Source organism: Gastrolobium bilobum, unplaced genomic scaffold, assembly GCF_033153095.1.
Source record: "Gastrolobium bilobum isolate Gb01-03AN ecotype WA unplaced genomic scaffold, APGP_CSIRO_Gbil_v1 utg829, whole genome shotgun sequence".
Lineage (NCBI taxonomy): Eukaryota > Viridiplantae > Streptophyta > Magnoliopsida > Fabales > Fabaceae > Gastrolobium > Gastrolobium bilobum.
In genome coordinates, this window is record NW_026899533.1 from 15773 (window position 1) to 37062 (window position 21290).

A 21290-nucleotide genomic window follows, 5' to 3' on the forward strand; every position below is an offset into this window, starting at 1 on the left:
TGAGGACTGAGGATGTCCTTCGGTTCTCAGAAAATTCGTATATAGGGGTGACTCGGTGTCTGTATAATCAAAAGCTTTATATTTCCTGTTTTAAAACGGTTTTTTATGGATAAAATCTTCCTTACACTTATTTGCACATTTCACTTCATATTTTGTCTCATTTTAAGTACATTTACACTTTGATTTTGTTATCTATCTCATATGAGATGTCAGACAGGTGATAGGCCAAAAAAAAAAAAAAAAATCCTTTTTGACATCTTTTCTTGAATTGGAGAAAGACCAAAGAAAAAAACAAAAAAAAATAGTTAAGGACCAAAAACCGGAAAGAAAAAACTTGCCATGTCCATCTCTAGTGTGAGGAAAGTACTACAAGAAAAAACCTCATAATAATATTCTTACGGTGAACTCGGAGCATATACAAGTTAATTTTTAAAAATAATAATTGGTATTTTATTTTGGTAAACTCTTTAAAAAGTAAATGTCCGTGTAATAGTTTATGTTATGTTATTTTTTTTTAAAATAATGAAAATCTAACTTTCAAAGTGAATTATTACGTCATTGAATTACAGCAATTGATATTGGGTTTTTTATTTCTTAAATGGATGCCAGAAATATTTTGTTAAAATAGTGTAATTGAAGGAAAAGTATTACTGTATTCTGATAAAATTTAGTTATTTTATGTAGTCTGTGTTTTTTTAGGATAATACTGAGGGTGCGGAAGAGAGTGATCCAAGCATTGCGTACGACCGTATGTCATTTTGTAAGATCCAACGGCTGAGCACTATCCTATTTTATTAGGTAATGCGGCGAGTATGTTTCGTTAATCCGTAAAAAAATAGCCAGCCAGTCCCGTTTTGTTTTTGAAAGAAGACTGAAAAATTCGAGTCGCTCCGTCCTGTTTGGTGGGTTGGATAAGTTGGCTCGTCAATCTGAACCAATTTTATATTGATTCGTCTATGTCTGTTATCTATCTGTCAAAAAACGACCTACACCGCCTCATTAGACAGGTGGGACAGGTTGACCCGTCGAGCTGAGCCTGTTTTGCCAGCCCTAATTATGATGCATGAATCTAGTGCATATGGTTGATTCTACATGTTTGATATAAAGATTTTTTAGATTTTCAAAAAAATAACATTGAGAATCTTATTTACTTAGTTTGATGTAACGATTGTGAATTTTTTTTGTCAAAAATCTAATTTTCACAATATTTTAATGTGTGAAAATTTTTTAAGGCAAAATATTATCCAAGATTACTAGTAACCAGGGGTGTATTCTTGGATTTTCAAGAGATAAAAAAATATTGGTCTCCGCGCCACTAAAGTGGTGATGGCTCCACTAGCGCTAAGCAATTTTTACTTCTCGCACCACAAACACCAATTGTTTAAGCAATATTTTCTTCCTGCTCCAATAGTGCGGTGATGGCACCACTAGTATATTGGCACTGTAATTTTTAAAATTACTCTATCCTGTAATTAACAATCAACCAAATATAAAAATAAGAAAATTTGAGCTAATATTTTTGGTAATATTTTCAAAAAAATTATTTTTTCAACATATTTTTGATAATCATTATTTTTGGACATTTTTAAAAAAAAATTCTATTCTAATAAAAATCCCTAACAATTATAGAACGAACGTATCTCTCTTAAAAAATATAAATAACTCGTTTAGTGCTTGTCAGGTTCTTTAATTTAATTAATTTTCATGTAATTAATACACCTTCTTGTAATTAATAATTCCTTTTTTTAACTCTCATCATTAATTATTTCTATTATAACTGTTCACTTTATCTTACTATCTTCGCCCCCATGATATAAAGTTGTATCATTTTAATTGAAAGATAAATAAAAGAAGAAAGAGTGGATAAAAAAAATATAAAATGCGAGTCTGATTCTCAATGATATAAGTTATGTTATTTAAGTGTAGAAAATTTTTCCTTATAAATATATAGATAACTGGAAGACATAGGGGATCACTGTTTAGCATATGCTTTTTAAGAATGAATTCAATCCCAAACTCCTTCAAGAACCACATTCCACTGGACTTCAAGAATGTACACACCATACCCAATTCCCATGAATGGACCCTACCCAACGACCACACGGTTGCCGAACCACAAACATTCGGATCCATGCCCATCATAAACCTCTCTGACCCAAATGCAAAATCGCTCATACGACACGCGTGTGAGAAATGGGGTGTGTTCCAAGTCATTAACCATGGCGTTCCCTTGAACCTCCTGAATGAAGTTGAACTTCTAACTCATAGATTATTTTCCTTACCAACTCACCGGAAAATCTGCGCTCTCCGGTCACCGGACGGCATCACGGGCTACGGGCTGCCTCAAATTTCAAGTTTCTTTCCAAAGCTCATGTGGACTGAAGGTTTCACAATGGTGGGGTCTCCGGTGGAACATGCCACCCTACTTTGGCCACATCAACCCAACGAGCAAACTAATTTCTGGTATGCCGCATGAGTCATCCTATGTTTTTTTTATATTATATATATTATACATTATATCATGCATTATAATTTTAATTATTTGAATATATCTTAGAGCTTGCTTGTATAAATCTCTTAAGAGCCATAAAAGATAGTCGTAGATAACTGATGGAGCTTCGTTTGTATCTGATGGGATGAGATGTTAAGGGATTCTTTGCATGTCTGCAACGTTTCGTTCTGTGAGTGGTGGCTGAGCTGAGAAGGGGCATTACGCGTGCTTGCACCAACCATAACATGTGTTCAATTTTCAAACATGCACCGCCATGCATTTTTATTCACGTACCTCTTAGCCCTGCCCTTTCCTTAGTTATTGGACCACACCGCAAATATACTTAGGCCCATATTAAAGCCTGCATTGCATTTGTCATTACCTCCGTCTTTAGCTTTATCTTCTGACTTCTGCCTTTTTATTTAGTTTGGAAATTTGTTGAGACTAGCCAAAATTTGTTTTCATATAGTTTATGGGTTTAGTGTGTATCTTTTTAAAAGATATAAACTTATGTTTTTTTATTCCTTCTAACTATATAGTTATAATATAAAAGTTGTTTTTTCTTTCTTTTCTTGTCAGCCGACAAGGTTTTGGAAAGTTTCTGAAAAGAGAGGAAAAAAAAAATAACTATAATATTATAATTATGTATTTTCTGGAATACATAGTTACAAGGGGTTAAAGGACATAAGCAACAAATAATTTCCCATAGTTATTAAGTAAAAGTTAAACAATAATTTTTTTAAAAAAATTTACATAATTTTTTTTGTCAAGCTGTGATTTAGTCTTATGCTTACACTTATTTAAAAAATTACTTTTACCACTAATATTAATTAAAAGATTAGAACAAGGGGCAGAGATCTAGGGGTCAGTGTATGCTAATAAAATTTTAGAAGGCATCATTTTGGACATAGACTCAATTGGAAAAAGAAATCTTTAAGTTGATTCCATAAATCAAAATATAAGTTGAAACACACAAATACAAACTATAATCAAACTAGAACTGTATAGATAGGAATAATGCCCCTTAGCTAGTTCTTTTGTCATTTATCTGTTTATTATATATATAGTGGGAGTGTGATATATATTTTTGGTGCAGTACTGTAATGGAGGAGTACCAGAAAGAGATGAAGAAATCGACTGAAAGGTTGGTGGAGCTGATGCTTGGATCACTGGGCTTAACCTCAAAAGATATCGAGTGGTTGAAGCCCAAAACGGGATGTAACAAGGCCCAGAGTCTTCTTCATCTGAACTCATACCCAGCTTGTCCAGAGCCAGACCGAGCCATGGGCTTAGGCCCACACACTGACTCATCAGTTGTCACGGTTGTGTACCAAAGCACTTGCAATGGTTTACAAGTCCATGGAGATGGCATTGGGTGGATGGCGGTCCAGCCCATTCCCGGTGCACTTGTGGTCAATGTTGGTGACTTGATGCACATACTCTCCAATGGCCAATTCAAAAGCCCTCTTCATCGAGCGGTTGTAAACAAGACACGTCATCGAATCTCAGTTGCATACTTCTATGGCCCACCAAAAGATGTGAAGATATCACCGTTGACCGATCATGATCATCCACCACTCTATTCCCCAGTGACTTGGAAAGAATACCTTGGTGCCAAATCAATGCATTTTAACAATGCACTTGAGCTTATTAAGAATAATAAGAATAGGAATGGAGTAATATCCTCAAAGTGAATGATATGATATTTCAGAGTTTTCAGGGTCCTCTTGTAAAACAAATAATTTAAGGTTTTCAATTACTCAATAAAATGTTGGTTTTCTCGGGAAATGCTTTTCGGGAATTTAGTGTTTGAACTTTGAACAGAATCATATGCATGTATAATAAGTTTTCACCCAAAAAAATGTATAATAATAAAAAGCGCAAATAAATGGGATATTTTCCATGTAAAATTGCAAAATATCTATTTCATTATTTGTACTTTTTGAGGTTTGCCACTTCATTATGGGGATTAGATTTCTCATGTTAGGTAAGAGGAGAAATCTAACTTCCCACAAAGACAAACATAGAGAGGAGAGAGAAAAGAGTGGTGAGAGAAAATTAAAAAAAAAAAAAGAAATCCATGTGTGTTTTTGTTTTTCCACATTTTTATTTTCTCCATCATATATATATATTAGGAAAAAGTGTTTGTCATTTTAAATGACAGAAAGTTATGATATTTTAAGAGAGATACAGACACAGAAAATTTGAATTTTAAATAAAAAAAACCACTCACTTTCTCTCTCCCATGATTTCTATTTTTCTGTGGCTATCTCTCTCCTAAAATGAGAGAACTTATGTCATTTAAAATGACAAACACCAAACCCTATATATTAAGGGTTTAGTGTGTGTCATTCAAAAGGACACAAGTTGTATCCTTTTAGTGATTTACACAGAGTACGACCGATTTACACAGAGTACGACCGGTCGTACTCTGTGTAATTCTGAAAAGTTATTTTTTTTTCACTTTACACGTCAGTGATGTGACTGAAGAGAGAGAAAAAAAAGTAACTTTTCAGTTTTACACAAAGTACGACCGGTCGTACTTTGTGTAAAACACCTAAAATGACACAAGCTTCTGTCATTCAAAAGGATACTTCTTTTTCCCATATATTAATTATCCTGCCATTTTTTTTTTATAGTTTTATATCCTAAAATATAGAATAGAATATATAAAAGAAAAATATTCTAGAGAATACGAAAAAGAAAAGGAAAAATATTGAATTAAAAAATAAAATAGATAGGGTATAATATTAATAACATTATACTTGTTTTTCCCTTTCATTATATACCCTTTCCTATTTCTAAATTAGTGTATGGAAAAATTTTGTCAGAAGGGTCGTATATGGGCTAGCAGGGACTGCGCAAAAATTCAAAACAACTCTTTACTGAACCTATACTATGAAGTAGGAACTACCAGGACAAAAAATAAAAAAAATAAAAAATCCCTATGTATGCTAGGAATTCCAGATCTTGACACACTTGTCATGACTAGCTGAAGCCACCAAGCCAGTAACATTTGATACTGCCAAGGAAGATACAAGGTTGTCATGTGCATGCAGAGTCATTGTCTTGTTCTCTCCGAAGTCCCACAGCTCGAGAGTCTGAAATGCCCATGTTATTCCACATCAAAAACTAAACTCCCAGTTCCAAAAAAAAAGATGGTGCTTATTGGAGAAGAGTCAGAATAACATGATGTTATATTCTTTGATATATATAATAACTTGTATGACAAAAGATAACTTACATCATGGCAGCCAATGACCAGTAAAGGATAGAAGGGATGGAAAGCACATGTGTTGAATTTGTTCTTAGATGATTTCAACTCGTGAATCCATTCCCCTTTGCTGCCAGATCCAACTGTCCACACTCTAACCAGATCATCACTAAGAGATGCCAAATATTTTCCACAAGAATCCCAGCACACAGAACGGACATGGTTATTATGGCCCTAAAATCAAGCACCAGAACGATATTGATAAATAATCAAGGAGGGGGAAAAGAATGAGAGATAAGAGAGAAAGGTGGCATTTTAATAGAACTTTGATGATGGAAGTGTCTATTAACTGTTTAGGCACATTAATGCTGAGTAAAACAATATCAACTGTCGATACAAGTATTTTTTTTGAGGTAAACAGCAAAATAATCTAATACTGCAGAATGTATATGTGAATCATAATGTTCTCCAAAGGAAAGTTGGAAGTCTTAACATTATCAAGAAGAAAGCTCTAGCATCGTTTGTGGAGTTGTGGTCAATTAAAACTTAAGCAAATTCACAAATAGACCAGAAATTAAAATGTAATGTTGGTTACACATGTAAATAAGGGTATTACATACACAAAATTCACAGCTGACCTGTAATTTAAGTCTGCAACTCGGGGTTTCTACATCAAGAATGGATATGAGTTTATCAACAGCAGCAGCAAGAAGCTTTCCCAAATAAGGTTGAAATCTTATCTGAGTTACACCAACCTGATAAAATGTAAGAAAATTAAGTTATTTTCAATCAAATTATAACAATACTTTGGGATCTGCTTCACAATTAATGTTGGAGATTGCAAACCTTGTGAACCCCAGTACAACTACCATTTTTTATGCTCCAATATCTTATCTCATTATTGTCACAAGAGCAAATAAGGTCGTCTTTACTAGGGTGAAAATCTAGTGACATGACAGTTGTTGTATGTCCTGTGAATGTTCGAAGAGAATAACCAGGCTGCAAAGTATAATCAAAATTCAATAAATTATATGATAAAAATAAAAGAAATGATCATGTAATAATAGCACGCACACTGATGAAAGAAAAATCTATGTGATGCGCTCTTTAGACAAAAAAAATGGTTAATCACAGGAATTATTGCACAACTGATGCTATATTAAGAAGTTATAATCTTGAAAGATTCCAAATATGTAAGGACAAAGGAATTTTTTTCTGGCTATCAAACAGCATGCATAGATATAGATAGAGGTAAGGAACCAAATCCAGGTTGATTTATTGACAAGTTCCAGCAATAGGAAGCACTCAATCCCCTCTATCTTTGACCTATTTCCTCTACTTTCAATCATTTATGATCATACCCTAGTTTTCAGATTGATACAACCAGGATTTCATATCAATTCCATAAATAATTATGGGCTATAGCCACTCACAAAGTTGCTCAGATTTTAATTGCTAAACGTGGAAGTGGGGATTATAAAAGAAAAAGAAGGTAAACAACAAAATAGGGTGTGAATGTGATTAATAGAATAAGACATGTAAGCAGTCAGATTAGACATGGGCCATAGTTTAAAGGATGTATAACTTCACAGCTTAACAGTCAATAAATATGCAACAATTTCACAGCATAACAGTTTAAAGGTCATAACTTCTCCATCTCTTTATCTGAATCCAAATTAATTGAACTTTAAAAAAAATTGAATTTGAATTTGACCAATAGAAATCTTGACATACATTATCAACATCCCAAACCCTAACAGTCTTGTCAGCTGAGGATGTAGCAACACGCAACATACTTGGACAAAATCGAACATCAGTTATCCATTGAGCGTGCTCTTCAAGTATAGATTTCAGGTTAAATGATTCTGTGCACCACAAAGAAGCCTGCACCCCAAAACAGAAAAATTGATTTCATCATATTTTAAATTCAAATCAATAAACAAAAGCTTCTTCCAAACCCCACTAAATATAACATTTCTACTCAAATGAAGATTATTTCATAGTTGAAGTCGGATCAGCAGCACCTACCTTTTTATCATGGCCACCAGTAACAAACAGTTTTCCATCTGATGAGAAGTGACAACACTCAACTTTATGTGTACTTGCCATTATATGCTTGATCTCCTTGAATGAGAATCCTAATGCACAGTAGACCAATTTTATTTGAAATCTTAGATTTTTCAATGTAGTTATACAAAAAATCCAATCCATAAAGTGCCTATTGGATTAGGATATTTTTGGAAGGGGGGGAAAAGGAGTGTTTTATCATACCTTTGCCAACTCTTACTTCAGGATCTGCCTCATCAGGAGATAAGAATGACTCAACTTTGTCAACCAAAGGTCCATCACCCATAAGTTGGTCCATATCAGCCTGCCAAATAATAATTCAATTACCTTGCCTTCATGTAGAGTTTCCAAGTGCCCAGATAATTCCATACTTAAGAAACCTTACATGTCCACTATATATATGGAATGACAATCACAAAGGTGACCAGAACCCAAAAGTACTGATTTTTACTCTTAGAAGTCAATTATTTCTTGTTTTATTGAGGGGCCATGATGCGTTCAAACATTTGCAAATAAAAAATAGTTTTTCAGGCTCCCTTTTTTGTAGTATAAATAAACAATATTTTCATTTAACAGACAGGGAACCAATAGTTCTCAACAAAACATGACATAGTATTAGAATGGCATAAACATGATTTGAGAAGATTTTATTTTAAATACAAGTAAAATTCCTAGAAAATATATCTACCAAAAAAAGAAAATAATCCTAGAAAATACTTTCAAAGCATCTCACCAATTGATTCTCGGCTGATGTAAGCGAGCCCAAACCATCAGTACCAAACATAGGCATTGACTTTGAAGAAGGAACATTCTGTTGGACAGTTGGCACAGTCATCCCATCTCCTGCTGCATGGGAAGATGGTGTTGAAGGTGAATCAGTAGATGGTCCTGTGGTGTTTGCAGTTCCAGGGCTATTGGCAGGACCTGAAGATGATGCTTGCTTTCGCTTTTTCGCAATTTGACTTTTGGAAGCCTTAAATTAACACACACTGAAACTGATTAGAAAACCTATATATGCATTAGACAATATTGCTCACAGGCAGCAGATTGAAAACCTGGTCATTTCTTGGTAAGCTGCTAGAACCAAATTTTTCTAGCCGCTGGAGACTCTCAGACTGTTGGCTTGAACGAGTACGCTGTGTTGAATATTGTTGGAGTTGCTGACTACTCTTTTGAACTTGTTGCTTCAAAAGACAATTTAATAACATATAATGAAGAATTTGGGGAAGTTAGAAGGCAACAATTTCTGATGGAATACATTCAAAGTGGTGAAAATTTGAATCCAATTCAGGTACAGCTGTAGGTGATACCTTAAGAGACATATCTGAGTCTGGATGAGGCAACATAGGTGAACCAATATGTGCAGGTGTTCCAACATTAGGAATTAAATCACCAACAGAATTTAATTGGCCATCTTTCCCAAGACCCATCTTTTGATTAAGAAGCACTCCAAATCTTCTGCTCTCAAAATCACTGACAGATGGAGAAACTAAATTATGCTGTGTCTGAAGCATAAGTTGCTGCCGTAGTGAAAGTTGATTGAAAGACTCTGGAGATTGCATCAAATTATTCGGCGGGAGAAGTCCTGAACGAAGTTGATCTAGTCCCTAAAATAATTGAGATATGAACAGATATAGGATTGCTTGGACGGTGGAAAGAACATTGATGCACCTAAATTATCTAGATGAATATAAGAAAAAATGAAGAAGAGAAAGATAGCCCAATATACTTGTAATCTTGTTATTTCCTTAAAGATGAAATTTAAAGCAAAATGAATTAATAAACTAAAATATCCATATCACAACCAATTTTGGTAATTTCCGTTTCACAAATAACTTCTGGCCAACAGTATGGTTCTACACAGGCCAAAGAGAGAGGCTGCCCTAAACATTAAACCAGATAGATGCTATATCTGACAGGTAATGTCCCATTGGTTCTACGAGGAAGTTCACTTCACTAGTACATACCATTTTCTAAGGAAAGTGCCCAAAATTCAACCTTAAAATGTGCAGAAAAAGATAGTAAACATTCTTACGTTGAACAGACAATGTTATCCATCAAGTGTGCTACATAAATTATGTAGTCCAATAAAGTTTGCAACATTGCACCACTAAATGCTATTTTCCCTAAGAAAGATTTAACGGGGAAAAAATCACACCAATCAACATATAAACAGCATCACAATTTTGTTAGGGAGAAATTATGTAAAGTCTTACTGCTAAAGGCCATCCTTTCAGAGTCAAATTGCTACCACCTTGATTTGAACCTGAAATGAGAATAATTGTCAACCAAAAATCAAATAAAATTACTAAAATCATACCGTTACAATATACCAAAGATCCAAGAGATATCATTACTGAGGTGGCATCTAAAGCAACTATACACCAAAGCATGGGATGCTAAATATTTCAAGAGTCAAAAGCAAGGAATAAAATATTAAAGTTGAGGTATTCATTCCAATAGCTCAAAAGAGCTTATAAAAAGCTGGAATTTTTGGATTGATTTTGATTCTTTGAATTATCTTCTGTGTCGATGGAAACATGTCTCTTAAAAAGGGAAGGAAATCATGTTCATAGTAATGAGAAGTATATAAAATCATCATTATATTTTTATTATTATGGTGTCTTTTAAGTTAGAAAACAACACCATGCCACTAGATAAGTAAAGTTCCTAAAAGATAAGCCTATTTGATTTTGCTGTACAATTTTAAGGTACAAGAACCACATGTGAGAAGATAATTGAATTTAGACTTTGGACAGATACAACTTTTAGTTTGCTTAATAACTTCTACTTCTAATAATAACCATTTGATCATATTATGTCAAAAACCATATCACCCAAAAGTTTAAGATGCCAGGAGAAGGTCTGCCAATGAATGATTTCTTCTTAACTCTGGCAAGACCTGACACAGTTTATAAAAGTATACTATATGCGTAGAGCGTTATTTTAACATAACCAACAGCCAAAGAGAATAATTATCAACTATATAAACTTCATAAAGAGAAGTCCCTAAACTATATTTTAATTGCGTAAAGTGAATCTGACAATTTTTGGGAGGGAGGAATAAACTTTTAAATCAGATTACATAAGTGATAACAAGGAGAAGGTGCAGTCACAGACACTGTTAGCTGAGAAAAGCAAGGAGATGAAAACTGGAGACAGGAGAAGTAAATTACAGATCTGAAGACACTTATTCTAATCATTCAACTGCCTCAGGCCTCAGCCATTGAAAGCTATGAATCATGACCAAAGTTCTGACAAGTAGTTTCAACAAATTCTAGAAACAATTTAAATTATTCAAAGATAAATATTTTTTAATTCTACAACAGGGATGCATTGAAATATTTTGCATGTCTTCAGTAGCCAAACACAATTTATATTCTTGTGAAAGCAAAGCACGGTTCCAATGTAACTCTTTATGAACACAGATATTATGTACAATGATTTTCAGGCAAAAAGGAATAAATCCAATAACTTACAATTCCCAAAATGGGAGTGAAAACTGGATGAAAATTAAAATATTGAAGCAAATTAACAAAGAATGAATATCTTCAAAGATCCCTTATTGAACTTACCAAGTCTATATTGAAACACTAACAAGAAAGAGTAAACTTGGGAACAATAAGTTTAATTTGAAACAATAAAACCAGTACCATGAACACCGATAAAGGATCCTTGAGGAACAACAGCTTGAGACCTCATCATTGCATTCATATCCTGTTTCAGGACACAAGACCGGTAAATACAAAATATTATAAGTTTGAAATGGCAGCCGTACAAATGTCAAGACAAAAATGCTGTTCATTATTACTTGTGTACACCCTGGAAGTTGCTGATTCTGATTTTGAATTTGTTGAAGATTCCCCTGTAAAATGCTAGGTGCACTGAGCAATGTTTGTCTGCAAACAGAATTTGACATTTTGCAAATTCAGCCCAAAGTGACATAAGCATCAAGAACAAGATGACATGAAGAATAAATATTCTCAAAGACAAATGATTGGTAGGCACCCCGTAGCATGTCCACCAGTTGTTGCTGCTACTGCTTTCAACAAAAAGGCATGATTTGGGTCCAGAAGCTGACCAACATTACCATCAACCTTCTGCATAAGAAATAGTATAAACAATGCGATATTAATCATATAATAAAAACAATGACCTTATTATAATCTCAAACAGACTTAATACCTTGATGGCCGCATGATCTAAAACATTTCTCTGGAGTGGAAGCTTCAACCTGTCCTCATACATTTTTGTTGCCATAGCATTAGATGTTGCCTCGTTCTGCCTCATCGAAGGGTCATTGCTAATAGGACTGCTAGCACTCCCACTAACAAGTTGAGTTCCACTCCTATGTTGCTGCTGTTGAGCATGCTTCTGCAATAAGTACTGCATTTGCATTTGTTGATTCTGGTTTGGACTCTGATGCTCTTGCTCTTGTCGCTTCCGCATTTCTCGAGCCTTACTTTGTTGGCTCTGTCATTTTCAAATTTATTTTGAGCTAATTTATGATCTATGGACTATACTAGGTACTAAACAAATAGAAATAAGGGCAAGGCACAGATATTGAAACAAAACTTAGTTAGCATAGCATATAGTATTGATTTTGACAGTGACTAGTAACTTAAGATGACAGATGTCAAAGATTAAAATCTTAATCATCTTAAAACCACAGAAAATAGTAATACATTGTAATGATAATAATGCCCTAGTAAATAATTATGCTAAACCATGGACTGTTACACCAAAATTGACACACGCGCACACACACACACACATATATATCTGATTATTCAGATTATTAAAAAAATCTAAATAGGCATAATGTATAAAAAGAAAGTGCATCAACAAGGAGTCATTTACCAATACTAGAAGCAGGGAGGTAACAATGAATACAAAAAGTACACAGAAAACAAACAACAAAGAAAGATGCCAAGGAATTAATCCCAGGAAAAGAAAGAAAAAGATTCGGTTAAGGTCAACTTTTTTTAAGTTTACAAAAAAAAAAAAAAAAAAAAAAAACGCACCTTATTGTAAAATGTTGCTGCTTCTGAACGATTCTCGTCTGTCCTAGCAATATATATGTCCCAGAAGACAGACCACCACTCAAAGAGAAAACCACTGGGTGCGTCTATAACTGGAGCATATGGCCAAAAGTAAAAGTCAAATTCAATTAAATTAGAAGAGCATTTGCATTTGCATATACCAAATTTCATTTCCCACAGAATGCTCATATTATTATCTTACCAACAGGATCGGTTGAAACATTTCCTTCAGCCTGAAATGCTTTTGCAGAAGCATGTAATTGTCTCTTCGTGAGATAATCATAGATATACGCATCTAACCTGTTCCCCAATCCCAAAAAAGGATAGAGAGTCCCAAATAGAAATGGTGATAAAAGTATAATAAATAATCAAAGTGGTAGCAAGTTAACAACTAGCAAACTGAATGGGGATGGTGCAGATACAAATCCGAGCTAAATGATGTTGAGCCTAACAAATGCAAAACATTCTACTGAACTAATTAAGGAGCCTTTTTCCATTTTTCAAAGTGAGATAACAGAAACAACAACCAAATTTTATGATTGCTGGTAAAAACACAATGGAGAAGACATCATGCATAGTTGATAGCTATAAGACAAGTATTAAAACAGGCTATAGGCCTAAGAGCGTATAAATATACATATAAAATACTCAAGCTAAAAATAACCAAAAGAAAAATCAAAGCTTGGAAATGAGGTACAGAAGCTAGTCAAAGCAGATAATGCATAAACCACGCAACACAAGCAACTATGAACAGACAACTGGTGCAAGAAAAGCCAAAAGCTTTACATCATCATCACATCATATTGAAACAAAAACCCTAAACCAAAGCATCAGGGGAAAAAGCAGGCACAGCATCCACCAACAAAAGAAAATGAACAAAACCAAGAAGAGAGAAAAATCAGTAACAATAAGAAGGAACAATGGAAGGTTCAAAAGCACATAGAAAACAAGGCGGCAAATTCAAAAGTGTAAGAGGGTACCGTACATTTCACCAGCATCCCAGTTGAGGCGAGACATTTTTTGAACTCTAGAGGGTGAAAAAATCTGATCTTGGCGATACTCAGCGTAGAAACTGTGTCACTCTATGGCTATGGTGACCCGCTACACAAGGAAACAAAGACAATGCTGCATAGATTTTTCTGAAACAAAATCAATAGAGACAATAATAAAATAACAAATAATAACAGGTATCAGTTTGTGGTTTTAAAACATATAAACTTATGTCAATACTGTAGTTACGTAACAAAAATTATGGTGGGAGAAACTAAGAAGATTTTTCTTTAATTAAATACTAAATAAAAAGTAACAGTTTTAACTAAAAAAATTTAAAAGAATAAATATTTTTTTCATAAGAATATATAGTAATGTATTTATTTTTGAGTTTAATATTTTATTATATTATAAAAGATAAAATTATTTCCTATATATATATATATATATATATATATATAAATATGTGAGAGACTTATTTTTTTTATCTCTCTTCTTTTTACGTAGACTTATATGATCATCATATACTTTTTTTTTTTGGTAATCTGATCCTCATATATTTTATTTATATGTATGAGATAATTTTATTTTATATAACATTAAAAATATCAAACTTTTTATTTTTAACCTCATTTAAATTATATTTAATCTTAACTTAATTTAAAATATATTATAATTTTTATTTGTTTAGCTTAGAGGTAATTTTTTACTATTTTTTAGAGCACATTCTTGTTCCTCACGCAACAGTGTCCATGCTACGAAAATGTTTGTTTTGGAATACCCTCACCCAGTCACAAGTGTGACTATCCCACTGGCGGATGCCTTTTGTTGCATTCAAATAAATATCGTATCTATTATGTTTCCAATAACCTTTTTGTTTCTACGCTCTAGTCTTCAGGGACAGAGATAAATGAAGTCAATAAAGATCTCACCATTCTAAAAAAAAAAAAAAATCAAGAAGTCGTTACCATTTTCTATTTTTTTTTTTAATGAATCATGTTAAAATTTTACATAATATGATAATATGAAATTTTTATATCTATTTCTTTTTGCACACGCGTTAAATAAGTGGGATTCAATTATTATTAATAAAAAAAAAATAGACATAAAAATTTTAACATGAAATGACTCATTTCCTATTTTTTTACCAAGCATTAGTGACATAAATATTGACAAATTAACATGGGATTGAGATGAGCAATATAATAGTTTTTACAGCCAACTAGAAATCATAATTTGTTAAAATAATATATTCTAATTGATAATCATTTTTTGAAACTTTGATAACATTTGTTTTCTTTTTCAATATCCACTTTGTGTTCACACTGAAACTATTTTGAAATGTTTCCTCTCTTAGTATCTATTCTATTCAAATTCAAAATATAAACTTTATAGATGAGAAAAGAATTTAAAATTTTTTGTGTCAAATAACTGTATTAATGTTTCACTACTTTCTGCATCGAAAATTGTTAAACCTGTTAATAATATTTACTATTATATCTATTGGGATTAATTAATTTTTTGGTCTACAAATGAACCAAAGATTAGTTTAATACAAAAAATAAGTTCAAAAAATCTCCTTAATTTGTCTATAAAAAGGATATTGTTATAAAATAAAGGAAGAAATGCAAGAGAGAAAACAGCAAGAAGTAGGACAGAAATCTAATTCTGATTCAACTATATATCCAATACAAACAATATCAATATATATGATTAACTAGCGAAGAAAAAAAGTACATAACATACGTTTATTTATCAAATCTCATAAATATGGCATTTTCTAGGGCAAATCTCTATATATAATTTGCAAAGTATATTCCTTAGACAAGATTTGCAAAGTACATTCTCAAGAAACTCATTTTCTTGATTATGCACTTATTTAGATTATCTTTTTCTTTTATTTTCTTGTTTGCTTTATCCTTTTGGGCTTAAAGCCCAATATATATAATTTAATAAAACCATTTCATTAATTATTTCGTTGACAATTATTACTTACACTTTATTCTATAAATATATATACACTTGAAAGAACTGAGCACGTTTGAAAATAACGCAATTTTAAGAAATAATTATTTTCTTCTTTACAAGCCTTTATCAGAAATCTTTTAATTAATTTTCTGTTACCCCTAAATAAATCAATCCAAACACACACTTAATCTCCCAAACATAGTATTTTTGTACTGCTGATTATTCCAAATAATAGATAAATTTGGCATGTCAGCTATCAAGTGTTAGTAGAAGAAGAAATTATTAAATAATTTACAAGAAATTTTTAATTTTAAAGTTTCTCTACCTTTATATATATAAAAAGCTGAATTCTAACAAAATTTAGGCTTTTACGTCGATGTAATAGGAGCTAATATTGTAGAATTAGGAATAGAGGGGGAAGATTAGCAAGAGCGTGACTAGAGAGAGAGATTTTTCTGAATATTGCTTATGTATTATCTCATTTCACGGTGTACTTATACTCATAGTTGAGTCACATGATAATTGAAATACAGTAATTAAAAATGACTTGGTAATTAAAAGCAGAAACTAACAGTTGCTGAATTACACTATGGGCCTCATTTCACGGTGTACTTATACTCATAGTTGAGTCACATGATAATTGAAATACAGTAATTAAAAATGACTTGGTAATTAAAAGCAGAAACTAACAGTTGCTGAATTACACTATGGGCCTCATTTCACGGTGTACTTATACTCATAGTTGAGTCACATGATAATTGAAATACAGTAATTAAAAATGACTTGGTAATTAAAAGCAGAAAGTAACATAGTTGTTGAATTACACTATGGGCCTCTCTACTTCAGCCCAGGATATAATCCTCCAGGTAAGCTGGTCTACTCCTCCTTCTAATGTTGTCCCCATGAGTGAGAGTTGGGCTTGAACCTACAACTTGGCCCATTACATTACCTTCCCCTGGAAAACTCGACTTGTCCTCAAGTCATAATGGTTCTCGAAGCATTTGGGCTTATATAAGGGAATTGTCCAAGACAGCTGGCGTGGGCACGTGGTTGGCTGGGGACTGAAGTGGTGTTGCGCAGGAAACGAACGGTGGACATTCTATCGACACTGGGGCAGATATCTGAACTGTCGGTTCAGGTAGGCTGATGGGTGCTAGCTGTATCTCATTAGGGATATTAAACGGCGTAGATCTTGCCGACACGGGGGAAAAGATATGAGCCGTCGAATGTGGAATCGGATCAGTGGTCATAGGGAACTGTTGGACTTCAATTCTAGGCAAAGTGGGTGGGTTTGCCAGATGTGTCCCTTCCTTGTCCTCCCCTTGATTCTCTCCTCCAAACTTCTCTGTCGTGCCTACTAGGTTCCCTCCCGGTGCTCCTATCACCCCTATTAGTTCGTAACCCTTCTGGTTGTCGAAGGTTCCCCTCTGTATCCTTTGTAGTTATGCCTTTGACTGTCCCTTTTTTGTTCACGATTTCCAGTGTTCAACACCAGCCCTTGATCCTCCCAAGTGGAATCCTCCACTGGTAGATCCTGCCACTGTACTAGAACCTGAGGTATGAGTTTCCTTTTTTGCCAAATCTGTCTAGAGCCTACAATAGCATAGGGCGTGTGCAACAGAGGATTCTCTGTCTCCAAGAGTGGTAAAGGATGGACTTTGTACCGATGACCCGAACGAAATGGCCGTAACAAGGGAACGTGGAAGACGGGGTGTATCCTTGCCGTGGTAGGTAACTTCAAGCGGTATGCCACTAGACCAATCCTTTCTTCCACTTCAAACGACCCATAATAACGACGGGCTAGCTTCTGAGATGAACGGCGGGCGACGGAGATATGGCGATAGGGCTGTAACCGGACCAGGACTAAATCGCCAGAGGTAAAGTTCCAATCTTTCCGCTTTTTATCTGCTTGAGCTTTCATAACTTGTTGAGCCCTGAAGAGTTTTTCTTTTAATGTGCCTATAAGTGACATTTTGTCAGAGAGGGTAGTATTAACTGCTTCGTTGAATGAAGACCCCAAACAATAAGCTAATAGGTTAGGTGGTTTGCGACCAAACATGACCTGATATGGTGTCACTCCTGTGGAAGAATGAAATGACGTGTTGTAGTGATACTCTGCCAAGCTTAAAAATCTGGACCAGCTGGAAGGATGTGCATGAGAAAACGCCCAAAAGCAATTTTCCAAACATCTATTTACTCTTTCGGTTTGACCATCGGATTGGGGGTGGTAGCTAGAACTGAAATTTAATTTTGTCCCCTGCAGTTTAAACAAAGATCGCCAAAAATCACTCAGAAAAATTGGATCATGATCTGACACTATGGATTCCGGGAGCCCATGAAGTTTACCGACAAAATCCCAAAAGAATTGGGCTACTATCGCCACTGAGTAAGAGGCAGAGAGAGGTACAAAATGAGCTGCCTTGGAGAATCTATCGATGACCACCATGATTATGGTATGATCTGCAGATTTGGGCAAGTGAGCACTAAAATCCATGCTTAAGTGTCCCCAAATGGTTTCTGGTATTTGTAGGGGTTGCAACAGTCTGAGGGGTGGGTGGTTAGGTGCTTTTAACTTCTGGCATGTTTCACATCTGCGAATATATTCTTTAACATCATTTTGTAATCCTTTCCAGGTGAAGTTCCTTTGAATCCAATGGAGGCAAGCCTAAACTCCTGAGTAACCACCATGCACCGAAGTGTGATAATCATGAAGAATATGCTTGTTCAATGAAGACCCCGCTAGAATAAAGATGCGAGACCAGTGGAATAAGAGTCTATTTTTGAGCCGCTAATCAGCCATAGCCGTAAGATTAGCTTGTAATTGTTGTATCATCTGTGTAGAGTAGGCATCAGAATTGTATTTGAACTATAACTTATTTGTATAATTGAGTACTGGGCCAGAAATGACCATGAATTGGGGTGACTGGTCTGCAGTGCCCCCTACATGCAGTCTAGAAAAACTGTTGGCCACTGTATTGGCCTTTGGCCTTGCCCGCTTTATACACTATTATTTAAGTGAACCCCAATAGTTTAGATAAGAATTGTTGCTGCTCTGGGGTTTGAATAACCTGGTTCATCAGGTTATGTAAACTTTTATGATTTGTGCGTATAGTAAACAGCGATCCCAGTAAATATTGTCGCCATTTACTGATGGCTGAAGTAATTGCAAACATCTCACGTACATAAACGGACTGATGTTGCACAGCTGGTGATAGTTTGTGGCTAAAGAAGGCAAGAGGTTTCTCATTTTGTAACAGTATTGCTCCAATACCCACACCCGAAGCATCAGTTTCCACGACAAACGGTTCAGAGAAATTGGGTAGAGCCAGAATAGGGGCCGACACCAAGAGATGTTTCAATTTCTCAAAAGCCTGACCAGCCAATTAAGACCATGTAAAACCCGATTTGGATAATAAATCTGTGAGGGTGGCAGCCACTGTAGCATACTTCTTAATAAATTTTTGATAATAGCCAGAAATGCTCGAACTTGAGTAGCATTCACTGGAATTAGCCACTCCAATATAGCCTTAATTTTATCCGGATCAGGGGTGACTCCCTGACCAGTAATAATGTGACCCAAGTAAGGGATCTCCATCTGGGCAAATGCACACTTTTCCTTCTTGGTGAATAAAGAGTGGGAGCGCATGGTGCGAAATACAGCAGTGAGGTGATCCACGTGATTTTCTGGTGTCGAGCTATAAACTAAGATATCATCAAAGAAAATGACCACAAATTTCCTTAGGAATTCGGAGAAAAAAGCATTCATCGTGGACTGAAAAGTGGAAGGAGCATTGGAAAGACCGAAGGGCATGACCACAAACTCAAAATGCCCATGATGTGTCCTGAAAGCGGTCTTATGCATGTCAATAGGGTTCATTTTAACTTAATGGTAACCAAATCTCAAATCTAGTTTGGAAAATATAGTAGCTCAATGTAGTTCATCCAACAAAACCTCCAATTTTGCACCGTAATCTCAATAGTGGGAATAGGAAACTTATCTTGCACCGTAATGGCATTAAGAGCACGGTAGTCTACGCAAAACCTCCAAGTACCATCTTTCTTTTTAACTAATAAAATTGGGGAGCTGAAAGCCGGAATGGCTGTGTTGTATGATGCCCTTCTGTAGCATATCTACCACCAATTTTTCTATTTCATTTTTTCTGGTAATATGGATAGCGGTAGGGTCTTACTTGGACGGGTTTAGAGTTGGGAAGTAGATGGATGTGATGGTTATAAGCCCGATCAGGTGGTAGTGAGGACGGTTCTGCAAAAATATCAGTAAAATTTTGCAGTAAGGTAGATAACTCTGAAAAAGGCACCGAAAATAGCTTTGATGGTGGGGAGAGAATGCCGGGTGAAGTAAAACACATGAGGCAGGATGAAACAGTCATGTAGTATTAGTTTGTGCAACTGTGAAGGACTCATTTGGCTGGAAGTGACCGTCCCTACCCCTTGGAGTAGCACCTTTGAATCGTTATGGAGAAAGGACATGGTTAAAGCAGAATAATGTGGCCAGCCAATGAACTCCTAACACCATGTCAGCACCCTTTAAGTCAATGACATATAAATCAACAGTAAACAAGTGGGATTGAATATCAACTGTGATAGTCTTAAAAGTAGCTGAACATATAAGGGCATCACCATTTCCTACCTGAACCTTCAAAGGAGGAATGACATGTAATGCTAAATGAAGATGAGAAGCTATACGAACAGTGATAAAGTTGTGGGTACTACCTCCATCCACCAGAATTTGGACTGGGTGGCCAACAATTTTACCTTGCAAACTGAAGGAATTTGTAGATCGATGACCAAACAATGCATTGTAACTGATTTCATGAGGAATATCACTAAATTTAGTTTCCACTGTTTCAACGACAGTGGCTCCTGTATGTGGTTATCAGGACTATTAGGTTGTTCATCATCTGTGCCATCCAAGTATAAGAGTGTGGCCCGGCCTTTGCATCTGTGACCAGCAACAAACCTTTCGTCACAATTGTAGCAAAGATTCTTTTCTCTACGTGCTTGCATTTTCGCAGGAGATAGGCGTTTAATGGGAATGGCAGGTAAAGACAAAGGAGGTTTAGTAGTGGGTGCGACTAATGTAATAGGTTGTGCAACTATGGGTTGTGATGGGTTTGAACGATTTTGCCAAGGTCTTGAGTTTCTATTGTCAGCAAATTGTTCCTCATATAGTGTGGCAAAAGCAAAAGCAGTTGCAACATCTAATGGGCGATGAACTAAAATTGCTCTACGAATGTGAGGTTTTAACCCTGAAATGAAAAGACTCTTGTGGGTAATAGGGGTTAAATCGGGAACTCGTTTAGCAAGCAACTCAAATGTTAATTGGAACTCCAAAACAGAACCCGATTGCTGTAATTTGGCTAAAAAAACCCAAAGGATCCTCAAATTCCGATGGTCCAAAAATGCTGATGTAGCGTTATGACAAAGGAATGCCAATCTGGAAATTGACCATTGCTAAAAAGAGCTTCGAACCAGCAAGAAGCAGGCATATCCAAAT

At 35.0% G+C, this 21290-nt stretch overlaps 2 protein-coding genes across 2 annotated transcripts; one reads left to right on the forward strand and one right to left on the reverse strand.

Moving 5' to 3' along the window:
- The first annotated feature begins 1999 nt into the window (after positions 1–1999).
- Positions 2000–4185, forward strand: LOC133291121 (gibberellin 3-beta-dioxygenase 3-like). The gene is made up of 2 exons (XM_061489317.1): positions 2000–2463; positions 3588–4185. The coding sequence occupies exons 1-2, from the start codon at positions 2000–2002 to the stop codon at positions 4183–4185; spliced, it is 1062 nt and encodes a 353-aa protein (XP_061345301.1).
- Positions 4186–5445: 1260 nt separating this feature from the next.
- LOC133291057 (transcriptional corepressor LEUNIG-like) lies at positions 5446–13831 on the reverse strand. Its single transcript, XM_061489239.1, has 18 exons — positions 13800–13831; positions 13017–13114; positions 12797–12906; positions 11958–12245; positions 11781–11872; positions 11584–11671; positions 11426–11489; positions 9989–10038; positions 9083–9379; positions 8828–8956; positions 8506–8745; positions 7977–8076; positions 7734–7843; positions 7440–7589; positions 6552–6704; positions 6344–6460; positions 5736–5939; positions 5446–5592 (listed from the first exon to the last, which is right to left on the reverse strand). Exons 1-18 carry the CDS (start codon positions 13829–13831, stop codon positions 5446–5448), a joined length of 2469 nt encoding a protein of 822 aa, XP_061345223.1.
- Positions 13832–21290: the final 7459 nt, after the last annotated feature.

What these genes read in the sequence shown, in the direction of transcription:
- LOC133291121 (XM_061489317.1), top strand. Translation starts at nt 2,000, where the DNA reads ATGAATTCAATCCCAAACTCCTTCAAGAACCACATTCCACTGGACTTC. An exon ending in AACGAGCAAACTAATTTCTG is followed by an intron (nt 2,464 to 3,587) that starts GTATGCCGCATG and finishes TTTTTGGTGCAG; the next exon opens with TACTGTAATGGAGGAGTACC.
- LOC133291057 (XM_061489239.1), bottom strand. Translation starts at nt 13,831, where the DNA reads ATGTCTCGCCTCAACTGGGATGCTGGTGAAAT. An exon ending in GGGTTTGGGATGTTGATAAT is followed by an intron (nt 6,705 to 7,439) that starts GTATGTCAAGAT and finishes TATACTTTGCAG; the next exon opens with CCTGGTTATTCTCTTCGAAC. An exon ending in GTTGTACTGGGGTTCACAAG is followed by an intron (nt 6,461 to 6,551) that starts GTTTGCAATCTC and finishes ACATTTTATCAG; the next exon opens with GTTGGTGTAACTCAGATAAG.